Here is a 15015-nt window from a genome sequence, read left to right as displayed (position 1 = left end):
AACAAACCAAACCAAACCAACAAAACAAAAAATCCCCCAGAAACTCTGGATCTGCTTCACTACTAGCATTTTAGAAATAGCCAGAGAACAGGCTTTTGGATCCTCACACTTTTTGAATCTTTTGTCATGTGATGATGATGTGATCATGGTTTTCTTGTTGATGGTGATGTTTTTTGTGCTAGGGATTGAATCCAGAGCCTCACAGATGCCAGGTATGTGTCCTGCTACTAGGTTGCACCCTAAGCCTAAGTTTTTATTTATCCTGTTGTGGGATATTTGTACACTATATGACAGTGTATTACTGTGACTGGTGTAATAAAAAGCTGAATAGCCAGTAGCTAGGCAGGAGGTATAGGTGGGATTTCAGGAGAGAGAAAGGAAGAGGAGGAATCTAGGTGTGCAGAAGCCAGGAGACACAGAGAGAAAATAGGAGATACAGGATGAAAGAGAGAAAGCACCATGTGATAGAATGTAGATTAATATAAATGGACTAATTTAAGTTATAAGAGCTAGTTAGGAACAAGCCTAGCTATAGTCTGAGCTTTCATTATAAGAAGTTTCCCTTATGGTTTCTGTAGGGCTGGATTTGTGGATAGGTATTGTTTAAATCTGGTTTTATTGTGGAATATTTTATTTTCTCCATCTATGGTGATTGAAACTTTTGCTGGCTGTAGTATTCTGGGCTCTGGGGTGGTGGGTGGTGGGGGGGAGGGGAGGAGGGGTGAGAGGGGAATTTGTGGTTGGAATGTAAAATGAATAAAAAAAATTTTCTTAAATGAAAAAAAAAAGTCTCTGTAGTATATGGCAATTTCCTCCATAGGGTCAAGGAAATTGGCTCAGACCAGTTGCCAAGGCATGCACATAACATACTCCCTAAGAGCCAGCCTGGAGTCTGCCTGAGGCCCTAGCAACAGTTGTCAGAGTTCCTGATCATGCCCAGCCAATGAGGGACGGCCACATAGACTGGGCGCTGGGAGGAGGGTATATATATATATAAAGCCTACCCTGTTATTGAATAATGAGTTCGTTTTTATTTGCCTTCAATGGACTCCTGGTGTCTGTGTTGTTGATGCTGCAGCTTCTCACCCCCTCCCTGAGGGAGTCGTTAGAATTCAAGATACAAGTCTCCATGTCCTTACTTGGGGGTGGGGGCAGGGACAGAAAAAGACTTGTTACACTGCTAAGTTTTTATTTATTCTGCTAAGAAATGTTTTTGTTTTGGTTTATTTCAGCTATGTTGACAAGGCTGTTCTGTTGGGGTTCTTGCATCTCTAGTTCCATCTCTTCTTCAATTGTAAAGTTTTGTCATCTAAACTATGCTCTCACAAGGAATACCAATTTCCTGTCCTGCCTTTTAACATCTCTTCGTTTCAACTTCTTTTGCACTGTTTGAGCCCTGCCTGCATCCCTCTGAATAGTTTCTTCTAACTTTTGTTCATTCACAAACTCTCATTTCAGCTATGCTTACTCTGATGTAAGATCTTAATTCCAGGCTGGACACAGTGACACATCCCTGTAAGCCCAGCCCTTGGGAGGCTGACAACTTTTGATCTTGAGGCCAGCATGGCCGACACAGGGAGACCCTATCTAAAAGCAAAGAAAAATTAAGAAGAACAAATACCTAATTTGGGTGCCAGGCATGGTGGTAAACATCTGTAATCCCAACACTCCAGATGCAAACAGGCAGGATTGAGAGTCTGAGGTCAGTCTGGGTTACATAGCAAGATCCTCTCTTGAAACAACAAAAATAACAGCATATAATAGTAATTAAGATACTATGATATAAAAATAAAGCATATGAAGAAGATGAGTATGTATTTCATTTCAAAAGGAAATCCTGACTGATGAAAACTTCCAGCAAGAAATACATCGGGGCTGGAGAGATGGCTCAGCAGTTAAAAGCACTGGATGACTTCCAGAGGTCCTAAGTTCAATTCCCAGCAACCACATGGTGGCTCACAACCATCTATAATGGAATCTGATGCCTTCTTCTAACATAAAGTCGATAGAACACTCATATACATAAAGTAAGTATTTAAAAAAAAAAAAAAAAGGAAATAGTACATCATGGGCTGGTTAGATGGCTCAGCAGTTAAGGGTACTTGTCACCAAGACTGATGACCTGAGTTCAATCCCTGGGACCCACATGGTGGAACAAGAACTCCCATAAACTGTCTTCTCACCTCCACATATGCACCGTGGCATGCCTCAACCCACACAAATAAATAAAACCTAAAATACGCCTTATTTTAAAAACAGATTTAAGAAGACATTATATACATTTGAGAGCCTTTTATTCTTATGTGAATTAAGCATCAGGCTTTTGGGAGGGAATTAGCCAATACTATTTTTTGTATTTCAATATTCTTCTATGGCATCTTTTTGTTTGTTTTTTGTTTTTCAAGACAGGGTTTCTCTGTGTAGTTTTGGGGCCTGTCCTGAATCTCACTCTGTAGACCAGGCTGGCCTCGAACTCAGAGATCTGCCTGCTTCTGCCTCCTGAGTGCTGGGATTAAAGGCATGTACCTCCACTGCCCACCATCTTTAACATGCTACAACCAAGCAGTTTATGTTTTCCTCTTTTGCTTTCACAGATGCCTGAAAATACTTGTAATTTCTTGTCAACTGTAATTAGGTTGGTCTTCATGCTCAGGACAAAGCTCCTCCACCACTTTGACACACAGAGGCTCATCACAACTGGGTTCAAGCATGCATTTGCCTAAGGCTTCGGCAGTTTTGTTTGCATGATTCCCATGCTGGGCCATGTTGGATGAGGGCAGTGTGCAGCAAGCACCTCTTGTAAGGCAGTATTAGTGTCCACTACACCCCCAGCAACAATGGCTTCCTCAGCAGTGGGTTATGGGTGACTTTCTGATAGCAAAGGAAGAGATCACACCAGGCTATTTTCAACATTTCTAATTACTGGATAGATTTTTGAAATAAATGAGTAAAATAAGGCTACCTTTTCCAGGAATAAGTTTAAAAAATACAATTCAGTAACCATCCTTAGTAGAGACCATGAGTTACACCTACCTCAATTACATATTGTGTTCCATTTTTTTCCCAGGCACATAACACCTGGAATGAAAGCTGTATTTCCACCTTTGCAGTTAGGGAAGGCACTGACTAGGTTTTGGCCAATGGTGTTTGAAGAGAACTGTTTGGTACAGTTGGACAATGTCCTTAAACAAAGGGTCCCAGCCTCACTGCCCTAGCTCTTGTTGGCCAGAGTGCTTGCTGTGATGACTTGAGCTTGACATCAACCACAGATCATGGGTTGGAACCAAAAGCTGAGGTTGGCTAAGCAGCAAAGTGGCCTTAAAATAGCACCTGAATTCTCTAAAGAGGAAAACCACTCTCATTTTTATAGGTACTAATATTGGGGATTTTGTTTTATGTTGCTGAGTCCAATCTTAATACACATTTCAAATGTTGGCACATTACTTCTTTATTAGAAATTGTAAATGAGAAATTATTTCAGCACCTGAAGACCACACTATAATGGAAGATTCCATAGGCTCGAAATTCTGAGTCATCCTGGTGAGAGTTCTATGTAAAGTATATCCTTTCCGCGGCATGGCGACATCGTTCTTCCTTAAAAAGGTGACCGGACAGACATCATTTCCACCATCGCCTATATAAACAATCCGTGCATACCGCACTCCCTGTTGTAACTGTCGCTCTACAAACTCTGCCAAAACTGCACTTTTGCAAAGATTCTTTGGGCACCTACTGCAAGAATGAGCATGGCAATGCTTCACTATGAGACGACCACTGTTATCAAAAGCTGCTGGATTTGTAAACACGCTATCAAAGACGTCACGAAAATCAGCAGCTTCTAAAACCCAATCTATGAAGACTGAATTTGAATCTGAAATAATGATGCAATCAAACTTATCCTTATTCGTTCTTAGAAAGTTGAAAAGCTCTACCATCCCTGAAGTGAAAGGCAGTGAGGTCACTGCTCTCCTCATCTCATCTTCTTTTACCCCTTCATCTCTCAAATACTTAAAGACTCTGCCCATAAACTCTGTCCAAAACCCCTTTTGGTAAGAATCTTGCAGTTCAATAGGGAGCTTCTTGTTTGGAGCACATTGTACAATCCAGGTGTCGCTATTGTCATCGATGATTGTATTGTCGAAGTCAAACACCAACAAAACTTTCATGGTTCCAGTAACAGATCTGGGTCACCCTGAAAAAGGAGAAATATTATTCCCTAAACATACTGTGTTTACATACCTATTCCTTACTTAGATCACAAGTAAATGTTAACCTGCTCAGAGCTAGATGTGGTAGCATATGCTGTCATCCTAGCACTCAGGAGGCTGGGCAGAAGCAGCAAGAGGTTGAGGCTGACCTGGCTGTACAGTGAGAACTTTCGAAAAAAATAAACTAGTTAATTTGCTAAAATAAGGAATATAAATTAGTAAGGTTTTTATTTATTTATTTTGAGGTGGGGTCTCACTATTCACCCGTCTGGTCTGAAACTTGCTATGTAGGACAGGCTGTTCTGGAACTCAGAAAAATCCATTTCTGCCTCCCAAATGCTGGAATTAAAGGCATGTGCCACCATACTCAGACCTTATTATGCACTAAAGAAAAATTTAAAAAAATTTTCGCGTGAGTATTTTGTTTACATGTTATGTGTACCACATTTGTGTCTGGTACCCAAGTAGGTCAGCAGAGATCACTGGATGCCCTAGAACTGGGGTTACTGGTGGTGAGCTGCCATGTGGTGCTGGGAAATGAATCTGGGTCCTCTGAAAGAGCAGTAAGTGCTCTTAGCCAATGAGCCAGCTCTATAGCGCCCCCCCCCCATAACCATTTTTAGGACCACCACTATTTTTCCTAAATAACTACTACACTTATTTTATTAGCTTCTAATACTCATAATTTACAATCCTCATATTAAGTAACAGGCCATAATATATTATGGATATTCTGTATACTAACACAAGTTCTGAACAAATTTAAGTCATGTAACTTCATAAAATATAAAATAATTTTTAAATGGTTTTCAGATTGAACTCAATTTCTAAATGTCAATGTTATGACTAAATGATTATTTAATGCTATACTTGAAATTCTAAAACAATTATTTGAGATACGGAGGTCAATTCAATTCTCCAAAATTAGGATGACTTCTGTGAAAAGTTTTGATACATTTGTTTGTATTTTCTCTAACGTGTTTAGTTTTGAGGTACCAAATGTTATGTAACTTGAGTAATTACACCACATATGATGGGTCAGACGTCTTTGTTTTCATCAGAATGAAGATGATGAACTTATAAATCTCCAAGAGAAATGGAAACATTATGTTGGCCATGGTTAATATGAGTGAAAGCTAGAATATTAAAAAAAATTAGTAATCATACAGAATTCCAAGAAAAAGGTAAAGCTGTCAGGTACAAACAAAAAAGGGAGAACATTATTTCTGAAAGATCACACACACACTTCATCTAACAAAAAAGGGAGAACATTATTTCTGAAAGATCACACACACACTTCATCTAACAAAAAAGGGAGAACATTATTTCTGAAAGATCACACACACACACATTTCATCATCATCTAGCTTTCACGCCCTATTGAGTAGTCAGTGTCACTCTCATCTTAGAGATGTATAGACCCATGAGTAAAGAAGTTGAGGGCTCAGAGGTGAAGAGCACTGGCTGCTCTTCCAAAGGTCCTGAGTTCAATTCCCAGCAACCACATGGTGGCTCACAACCATCTACAGTGAGATCTGGTGCCCTCTTCTGGCCTGCAGAAATACATGCAGACAGAACACTGTATATGTAATAAATAAATAAATCTTAAAGAAAAAAAAGAAGTTGATGCATTCGGCATTAAAAAAGAGGAGGAGGAGGAGGAGGAGGAGGAGGAGGAGGAGGAGGAGGAGGAGGAGGAGACGACGGAGAAGAAGGAGTCAAGATTATGATGGGGAAATCCAGAGACAGCTGACTGGTGCTAGTTGGAGCTCACTGACTCTGGACTGACAGCTCGGGAACCTGCATGGGACCGAACTAGGCCCATTGAATGTGGGTGACAGATGTGTGGCTTGATCTGTTTGTGGGGTCCCTGGCAGCAGGACCAGGACTTATCCCAGGTCATGAACTGGCTTTTTGGAGCCCATTCCCTGTGGTGGGATACCTTGCTCAGCCTTGAAACAATGGGGAGGGGGCTAGGCTCTCCTTCAACTTGGTAAGCCAGACTTTGTTGACTACCATGGGAGGCCTTACCCACTCTGAGGAGTGGATGGGTGTAGAGTGGAAGGGAGGTGAGGAGGCAGGAGAAGGGGAGGGAGGGGGAACTGGGGTTAGTATGTAAAATGAAAAAAATTTTAATAAATATATTTAAATTAAAAAAAAATCAAAGACAAAAAAAAAAAGAAGTTGATATCAGAGGGGCTGGAGAGATGGCTTAACAGTGAAAAGTACTGACTGCTGTTCCAGAGAACCCAGGTTCAATTCCCAGTACCCACACAGCAGCTCACAACTGTCTGTAACTCCAGTTCTAGGGGGTCTGACACCCTCACACAAACATGAATACAAAAAGTTGATATTAGAGGTGGAATTGTGGTCTCCGGCCAGCTTGCCTCCAATTTCATGTTTTTAAGTACAACATTCTAGGCCTAGTGTGGTGGCAATGCCTGTAGTCTCATTACTTGGGAGGCAGAGGCAGGAGGATCTCTGTAAGTTCAAGGCCAGACTGGACCACATAGCCAGTTCCAGGACAGGCAGAACTACGTAAGAGAGACCCTGTCTCAAAAATACAAAACAAAACAAAACAAAAATTAATTAAATACAAGTTTAGTGCCTAGGAAATAAGATATTAAAGCTATTTATTAATTTATTTTTTAAGACAAGGTCTCACCATGTAGCCTTGGCTTGCCTAGAACTCTCCATCTCTCCATGTAGAAGTCTGGCTTGGAACTCAGTGATCCATTTACCTCTTAAGTATTGGGATTAAAGGCACATGCTGCCACATCTATCCATTACTTTTAAATAAATACCAAGTAGGCAATTTTTGTTTTCTGTTTTTCAAGACAAGATTTCTCTGTGTAGTCCTGGCTGTCCTGGTAGAGCAGGCTGGCCTTGAACTCCACCTGTCTCTGCCTCCAGAATGCTGGAATTAAAGGGTACTACCACTGCCCTCTTAACTCTTTAAAGAGCACAAGAATGGGGCTGGAGAGATGGCTTAATGGTTAAGAGCACTGACTGTTCTTCCTAGAGGTCCTGAGTTCAATTCCCAGCAACCAAGTAGTGGCTCACAACCACTTGTAATGAGATCTGGTGCCCTCTTCTGGCCTGCAGGGACACATGCAGGCAGAATAATATATACATAATTAATAAATCTAAAAAAAAAAAAAGAGCACAAGAATGAAATAAACACACATTTAAGGGTACTTTTTTTCCTCAATTTTAGATTTTCACATCTTTTTTTGTTTGTTTTTCTGGTTTTTCAAGACAGGGTTTCTCTGTGTAGCTTTGGAGCCTGTCCTGGATCTCACTTTGTAGACCAGGCTGGACTCGAACTCACAAAGATCCGCCTGGCTCTGCCTCCCGAGTGCTGGGATTATAGGCATGCGACACCACTGCCTGGCTACATCTTTTAAATATATTTTTTATTACAAGAACTTACCCAAACTGGCACTTGCAATCCAATTAATCTTATTTCAGTGTAGAGCTCGGGTCATTGAAATCTTTAATCTGCCAGCTGTCTTTAAACATTACTCCACTCCTGTACACAGAGAAATTTCTCTGATGTGCAGCAAAGGAATGGTGACTTCTTAACTCCTAAAATTAATAAGATATTTTAAAAGCTTAACATTCATGTTTTCTAATTGGCTCCTTTTCCTCATATAAAAAAATATGTACTGGAAATGAAGAAACAAAATTTGATTATACATATACACTTGAAATAAATACAAAAAAGAGAACGTCATATGGAAATATTTTATCTTGCTAAAGAAATCATAAGTGGTGCACACCTTTAATCCCAGTGCTCGGGAGGCAGAGGCAGGCAACATATTTTATTATCAATAAATATACAGATATTAGTGATGTACTTAAAATAAAAATCTACAAAAATCAAGGAAGTGTACAGATTGACTTTTAACAATGTGTATTTACCTGGAAACTCTTTTAGTAACATTTGAAAAGCATATCACGCACAGTTGCTTACACCAGTAATCCTAGCACTCAGGAGCTGGATCAGATACAATGCTGCACGCTACAGCCAGTTTAGGTTACAAAGTGCGACACATAAAGAGGCCAGTGAGGAGACTCAGGTGGAAAAACCCTTGCTGAGCAAGCCCGACAAGCCACGTTTGACATCTGCCAGCCACTCCTGAAGGAGAGAAACTCGCAGTGGAAAGAGGATTCCTAAAAGTCCTCTGACCACAGAGCACTGCTGCACTCCGTCAGCACACAAAACAATACATTTTATTAAAACAACAAAGCCGGGCAGTGGTGGCGCCCACCTTTCATCTCAGCCCCAGGGAGGCAGAGGCAGGTGGATCTCTGAGTTCAAGGCCAGAGTGAGTTCCAGGACTACACAAAGAAACCTTGTCCTCAAAAAATCAACATAACCAACCAACTTACTCTCAGGTCTGGCGAGATCACTGGTTAAGAGTGCATCTGCTCTGGCAGAGCCCTCAAGTTCAGTTCTCAGAACCCCTGTCTGGTGGTGCAACTCCAGTTCTAGGAACTTTAGTGTCTCTGAACTCCAAGGTATGCACACACACTAAATCAATGGGCGAATACATAAGGGCTGGAGAGGAGCTCAGCAGTTAAGAGCACACACTACTTTTGTAGAAGAGCCAAGTCTGGGTGGCTTCCCGTCACCTGTAACTCCAGCTCCAGGGGGATCTGACAGCTCTAGCCTCTTTGGGGACCTTCATTCATGAGCACATACCCTCACACAAACACATGTACAAACATACACACAATTAAATATAATACATATAAAAACAGTGTAGGTGAGAGTGGCAGAGTCTGAATGAGTGGTGTGATGGTTTTGAGTTTTGCTTTTGCTTTTAAAAATGTCTACACATTAATTTAAAATCTGTTTCCAATTATGATGTAAATGCTACCTTCTTCAGTTTACAACAATGCACGCCTTTAATCCCAGCACTCGGGAGGCAGAGCCAGGTGGATCTCTGTGAGTTCGAGGCTAGCCTGGGCTACGGAGTGAGTTCCTGGAAAAGCACAAAGCTACACAGAGAAACCCTGTCTCGAAAAAACAAACAAAAAAATTACAACAACAAAACTCAGGGCTGAGGCAGAAACCAAGTAACTAACACTAGATCAACCTGTAGGTAAAGACTGTAGATTGGAGAAGCAATCAGGAGTTTGAACTAAAATATTAGACCACTTCAAACTAGGAAACTACTGTCGTATTTTATGAGGATCAGTAATTGCAACTAATTTAGTAAACTCCTGAGGGTTTTTCATCGAGAGACATGGTCTATAGTGCTCCTGTCTTCTAAGTAATATATTCAATGCCCCAGTTGCTTCAAGGATGCCTCTATGATGAACATTAAGACACGAATGTTATCCCTTGGGATTTGAGCTCCCTCAGCTCACAGTTCCGTCCTCTAATGCAACACACATCACATCCATGTGACTTCTTGCCAACTCTGCAGTACCCTGGGGGGACCTGAGCTCAGGAAACGAAGGCAAACTTTGCAGACAGCGTCCACTGTAATTCACTGAGCCCTCACTAGGCGTCTTGGGTCTGCCACAAAACCATGCAAGCTGCTGTTTTGCCTGTAAGACAGTAAATTCCCCGACCTTTTTAACTCCTGTCATGTTTTAAGCTATGCTTCCAAGTCACTAGTGTATGTGCACAAAGTTCTGTCTACAGATATTCTGACGAATCCTTCCGTACTTACCGGCATTATTACAGTGGAACATCTGATAGAAAACCTGGGGAGAGAGAGAGAGAGCACAGCGACGTGTTAGAACTTTCATCTTGAAAATCTTACTTGCTCTCATTTGTGAAGGACAAATGTTGCTTAATTAACTGATAGTGCCAACTACTTAGTCATGAAATCATTTCTACATCGGTGTGTCAGGAAAGCCTCTTTAGGGATCAATTGCCAGTCCACATTAGAGACTGGTTCCCAAGCACACTAATTATCATTTAACAAGCAGTTTAATATCTATTAAAGGTCTTAACGTGGATGCCCTGGGAACAACATTCAAGCTTTCATAGTTCTATGCAACAACAATAAACAGGGTCTCATCTAGTCCTGGCCATGCCGCACAAACCAAATAATTTAAAACAGCTTTTATGTGCCTTATCCCTGGGGTTCTGCGGTCCGGCGGGCTCGGTCCTTCACCTCAGCCCCCGGAGCAGTGTGGCAGCTCGCACCGAGCCTAGGCCTCGACTCGCACCGCCAAGCCGGCTCCACACTAGCGCGGCGGGTGGGGAAGGGGACACCGGCCTGGCGGGACCGAGGGCTTCTCACTGACCCAGGCCCGGGTCGCAACCGGCAGCCAACATCGGTTCCAGCATCCGCCGGTTGGTCCTCGAGGCTGACGTAAACGCCCGATCGCGAGCGCCTCGCCTGGCTCACTCTGCGCAGGCGCGCTTCCCGCGCTTAGGTTCCCCCCCCCCCCCCCCGCCGGCCGCGGACTAGACTTCTTCCTGGTTCTGCGATGGCGAAACGTCACTTCCGGCGTGGTTGCTAAGCAACCAAACAGTTTGGCAACCCTTCGGCAGCTGAAGCTGGCGTGGCGGTAGTCTCCGAGCCCTGGACTCGCGGGGCTCGGCGAGTTAAGAGATGGAGGTGCGCTTTGGACGGCGCTCCGGACAGACCAAGAAAAGCACAGGTGAGCTGCTTCGGTCGGTTCCGGAGCTGGCATAGTAGAAAGTTCACAGGAGTCGGGGTAGAAAAAGCAGAAAGTTAGCCGCCTTCCCCACAACTGCCCAGCCGGTCGGATACTCAGGGGCCTGGGGGTTCTTCTAAAAAAAAAATCTTTCTCAAGCCCAACCACAACAGTGCAATTGTCATGGTAACTAGTAGATTCTTGGAAATGTGAACTATCTTCGTGTTTTGCCTGAGCGCTGTAGCAACAGCGCTGCCTCACCCCCAGAGAACCCGAGTGTGAACATTACATGTCTTACCCAAGTTTACACATGAAGGAAATCACCAAAGATTCAATTTCCTCTGATTTCATAAAGCCTTGTGGTTTTTTTTTTTCCTCAGCAGTTCTTAAGTTACACATTTGAGGCAATTTCCAGATACCACTCCACTATAGACATTTCTGAGAAAAAAAAAAAATCATGAGAACGCTTCCTGGAAAAGTATTTAATAATTATATTTTTAATGCATTAGGAATAAAGAGCTTTGAAAACGATGAAATTCCTTATCCACCTCTCCTGCCTAGCAAGGTAGATCTACGGCAGGTCACCATAATTCCTCACGCTGAGTGGGAAAGGATTCGGGATAGCCTTGACAGGTTGTCAAGAGAAGCGGCAGCCCTTCGTGCAGAAAGAACAGCAAAGAAAAAGATGCATATCCAATCCCAAGAATTGGTAAAACACTGGACCAACACATATGCAGTAAGTATCAACCTTCCAGAAGTCACATGCTTTGAACACTAACTGTTGCTTCTTAGTAGTGCCTTGTACCTTTTATAAATAATTTTACATTCAAACTGTCATAAGTACAATGACACCTTTTCAATATCTTTAAGTAATATACTGTAAATGACCCAATTAAATTAAATATTTTGTTAAATTTTGGCATATATATATGCCTCCAAAACCATCATTACAGTTAACATAATGAACATATTCATCACCTAAAGGTTTCCACGCCCTGTTTAACTCCTTGTAACTCTTCTTTATAAGTTAGTAGGTCACCACTGGACTATTTATTATTATAGATTTTTTTCAACAGGGTCTGAGATTTATTCATGCTATTATATATACTTGTATTACTGAGTGGTATTCTGGTGTTTGATAAGTACAGTTTACTTATCTAGTCACTTGATGGTATGGTATCAACTGAATGTTGATGTCTGGTTGTCTCCATCTTTTGACTATTACAAATATAGTTGCTGTGAACATTCATATCAGTCTGTTTATGGACATATGCTGCTATTTCTCTTGAGAAAATATCTTGCTATAGATGTGTATAGTGAAATCATATGATCACTGTATATATAACTTTGTGGTTTTCTTTTTGTTTCATTTTTTCAAGACAGAGTTTCTTCATGTATCCCTGGCTGTCCTGGAACTCCTTCCATAGACCAGGCTAGCCTCAGACTCACAGAGATCTGCCTGGCTCTGCCTCCTGAGTGCTGGGATTACAGGCGTGTGCCACCACCGCCCGGCTTTGTATGTGTGACTTTGTAAGTGGGATAAGAGTGGCTGGAGAGGTGGCTCAGCAGTAAAGAGTAGGCACAGTTCTGTCAGGGGACCTGGGTGCAGTTTTCAGGACTCACCTTGAGCAGCTCAGTCATCTGTAACATCAACTCCAGGGGATCTGACACGTCTTCTGATGTCTTGAGGAACCTACACACACACACACACACATACACACACACACACACACACACACACACAGCATGAATCTTAACTCCAGGGGATCTGACACGTCTTCTGATGTCTTGAGGAACCTACACACACACACACACACACACACACACACACACACACACACACACACACACAGAGCATGAATCTTAAAAGGGCCTTATTAATAAAAGCAAACCTGGAGCCAGGTATTGGGGTGAATGCTAGAAGATCAGAGAAGCAGAACAAGCCACAGCCACCTCACCTTGCCAGTTCCTCAGTTTGTTTCCTCAGACTGGAAGCCTCTCAGCTGAACTATTTGTTGCTCAAAGCCTAAAAGCTTAACCAGTTCTAGTTCCTGGTTTTCACGCCTTATATAACCTTCCTGCTTTCTGCCATCACTTCCTGAGATTAAATGCTCTTGTTACCATGCCTCGTGTTTCCAGTGTAGCTTTGATCTCTGCCTCTGGAATGCTAGGATTAAAGGTGTGTGTGCCACCATTTTCTGGCCTCTATATCTAGTGGCTGTTCTGTTCTCTGATCCCAGATAAGTTTATTAGGGTGCACAATATTTTGGGGAACATAACATCACCACACACACACAAATATAAATCTTACAAAATTAATTTTATAAAAAATTTCCAAACTGTTTCAAACAATTGTGATTCTAGGGTTGGGGATTTAGCTCAGTGGTAGAGCACTTGCCTAGCAAGCACAAGGCCCTGGGTTCGATCATCAGTTCAAAAAAAACAAAAAACAAAAACAAAAACAAAAAGAGTTGCTGTGGTCATGGTGTCTTTTCACAGCAATAGAAACCCTAACTAAGATATCACCTAAATTGCTTTTGGCCTGAGTATACTATCACAACAGTGGAAAGGAACATTGACCAAACATCTTTTGTTGTTGTTTTTGAGACAGGGTTTCTCTGTGTAACCTGGGCTGTGCTGGAACTCACTCTGTAGACCAGGCTGGCCTCAGACTCACAGAGATCCTCCTTCGTCTCTCTCCTGAGTGCTGGGATTAAAGGTGTGTGCCGCTACCGACCAGTGGCCAAACATCTTTTGATGAACTTGTTTTGCACCTCTTCAAATTTTTATGATTAGATTTGTTTTCTTATTATTGATTTTAGAGAACTTTGAAAAAGATATTCTGAAGGTAAGTGTGGTGGTGCATCCTTGTAATCCAAATACTGAGGAAGCTAAGGCAGAAAGACCCTGGGTTCAAGGCCAACCTGGACTACTTGTGAGTTCAAGACTAGCCTGTTCAACATACTAAGACCCTGTCTCAAAAAGCAAACAAACAATAACAAAAACAAGGCTAAGAATGTATGCAGCTGGTAGAGTGCTTGCTGAGCATGCATGAATCCCTGGATTCAGCCTCTAGCACCACTCAAAGCCATGCTGCATGGTGGTCCATGCCTATAATCCCAGCACTTGGAGATGGCAAAAGGGAATGAAAAGTTCAAGGTCATCTTTGTCTGTTCAGAGCTTCAGGCTAGCCTAGGCTCCACAATACCATCTCAAAGAAAACGTATGTATTTGAAAATATTTCCTCTCAGTATATATCTTGAATTATCATTTACTTACCTTATCTTTTAAAAGACAGAAGATCCTTTTGCTTTTTGATATTTCTTTGTACTATCTAGGTTGACCTCAAACTCAGTCTCAAGTATCCTTCTCCCTGGCTTCTGCCTCCTGAGTAGCTGGAGTTACAAGCATGCACCACAATAATTTGCTAATAGAAAAAATTTTAATCTTAGTGAAGTCTTAGGATTGGAGAGATTCATTATATGCTCCATTAATGTTTTGGGTTTCAAATCATATAAATGTGCTTCCCACTTATTATTAAATTAAAAATTAATTCAGGGCTGGAGAGATGGCTAAGTAGTTAAGAGTATTGTCTGCTCTTCCAGAGCACCGAGTTTTGATTCCCCACACACACATGGCGGTTCACAGTGTTCTGACCTCCTTAGGCAGCAGGCAAGCACATGATGCACAAATATGCATTCAGACAAAACACCAATGCAACAAAATAAATAAATAAAATTTAAGAATTAGTTCAAAGTGTAAGTTCATGTTTACTAATGAACTATGCAAACACAATCAAAATTCATAGTGAAATTCAAGTGATCTTATATTGATAATAACCTTTGGGTCAATTAAATTGAAAAATAAAAACAAAAGATTGCTTTTCGGTTAGGGTAACCACAAGGCCTGGGTTTGATCCCCAGCAGTATAAAAGAGATTGGTTGATTATTTTGTCTTTTCACAGGGAATGAAAGAACAGAAACTTAAAGCCAAGCAAAAGCGTGATGAAGAGATTGAGGCTGAAAGACAAATTCTTGATTTGGAGGAGGAAATATACAAACAAGGAGAAAGAAAGAAGGCCATCGAAAAAGCCAAGCAGTATCAGTTTTACCAAACAGAAAGAGTGAAAAGCTTTCATGTACTATCTGGCTTTTCTTCTGTTTATAGATATGTATATTTA

At 41.6% G+C, this 15015-nt stretch overlaps 2 protein-coding genes across 5 annotated transcripts in view; one reads left to right on the top strand and one right to left on the bottom strand.

The window, feature by feature from the left end:
- Positions 1–3430: 3430 nt before the first annotated feature.
- On the bottom strand, positions 3431–10602 carry Phospho2 (phosphatase, orphan 2). 4 transcript variants are annotated; one of them, XM_036184907.1, is made up of 4 exons: positions 10346–10602; positions 9896–9929; positions 7642–7796; positions 3431–4192 (listed from the first exon to the last, which is right to left on the bottom strand). In XM_036184907.1, exon 4 carries the CDS (start codon positions 4164–4166, stop codon positions 3441–3443), a length of 726 nt encoding a protein of 241 aa, XP_036040800.1. In that variant the 5' UTR covers positions 4167–4192; positions 7642–7796; positions 9896–9929; positions 10346–10602; the 3' UTR covers positions 3431–3440. The 4 variants fall into 4 exon arrangements, with proteins under 4 accessions (XP_036040800.1, XP_036040801.1, XP_036040802.1 ...); XM_036184908.1 differs by having other exon boundaries at positions 10479–10602; XM_036184909.1 differs by lacking the exon at positions 7642–7796.
- A 123-nt stretch (positions 10603–10725) lies between these two features.
- The window catches only part of Ccdc173 (coiled-coil domain containing 173), a 30820-nt gene continuing 26530 nt past the window's right edge, over positions 10726–15015 (top strand). The window contains exons 1-3 of the mRNA XM_036185485.1: positions 10726–10838; positions 11345–11571; positions 14800–14973. Of these exons, the coding sequence (XP_036041378.1) occupies positions 10790–10838; positions 11345–11571; positions 14800–14973 (450 nt within the window). The 5' untranslated portion in view covers positions 10726–10789. The remainder of the gene's footprint in view (positions 10839–11344; positions 11572–14799; positions 14974–15015) is intronic.

The sequence above is a fragment of the Onychomys torridus genome, chromosome 4 (assembly GCF_903995425.1).
Source record: "Onychomys torridus chromosome 4, mOncTor1.1, whole genome shotgun sequence".
NCBI lineage: Eukaryota > Metazoa > Chordata > Mammalia > Rodentia > Cricetidae > Onychomys > Onychomys torridus.
This window is presented reverse-complemented; position numbering and strand designations above follow the sequence as displayed.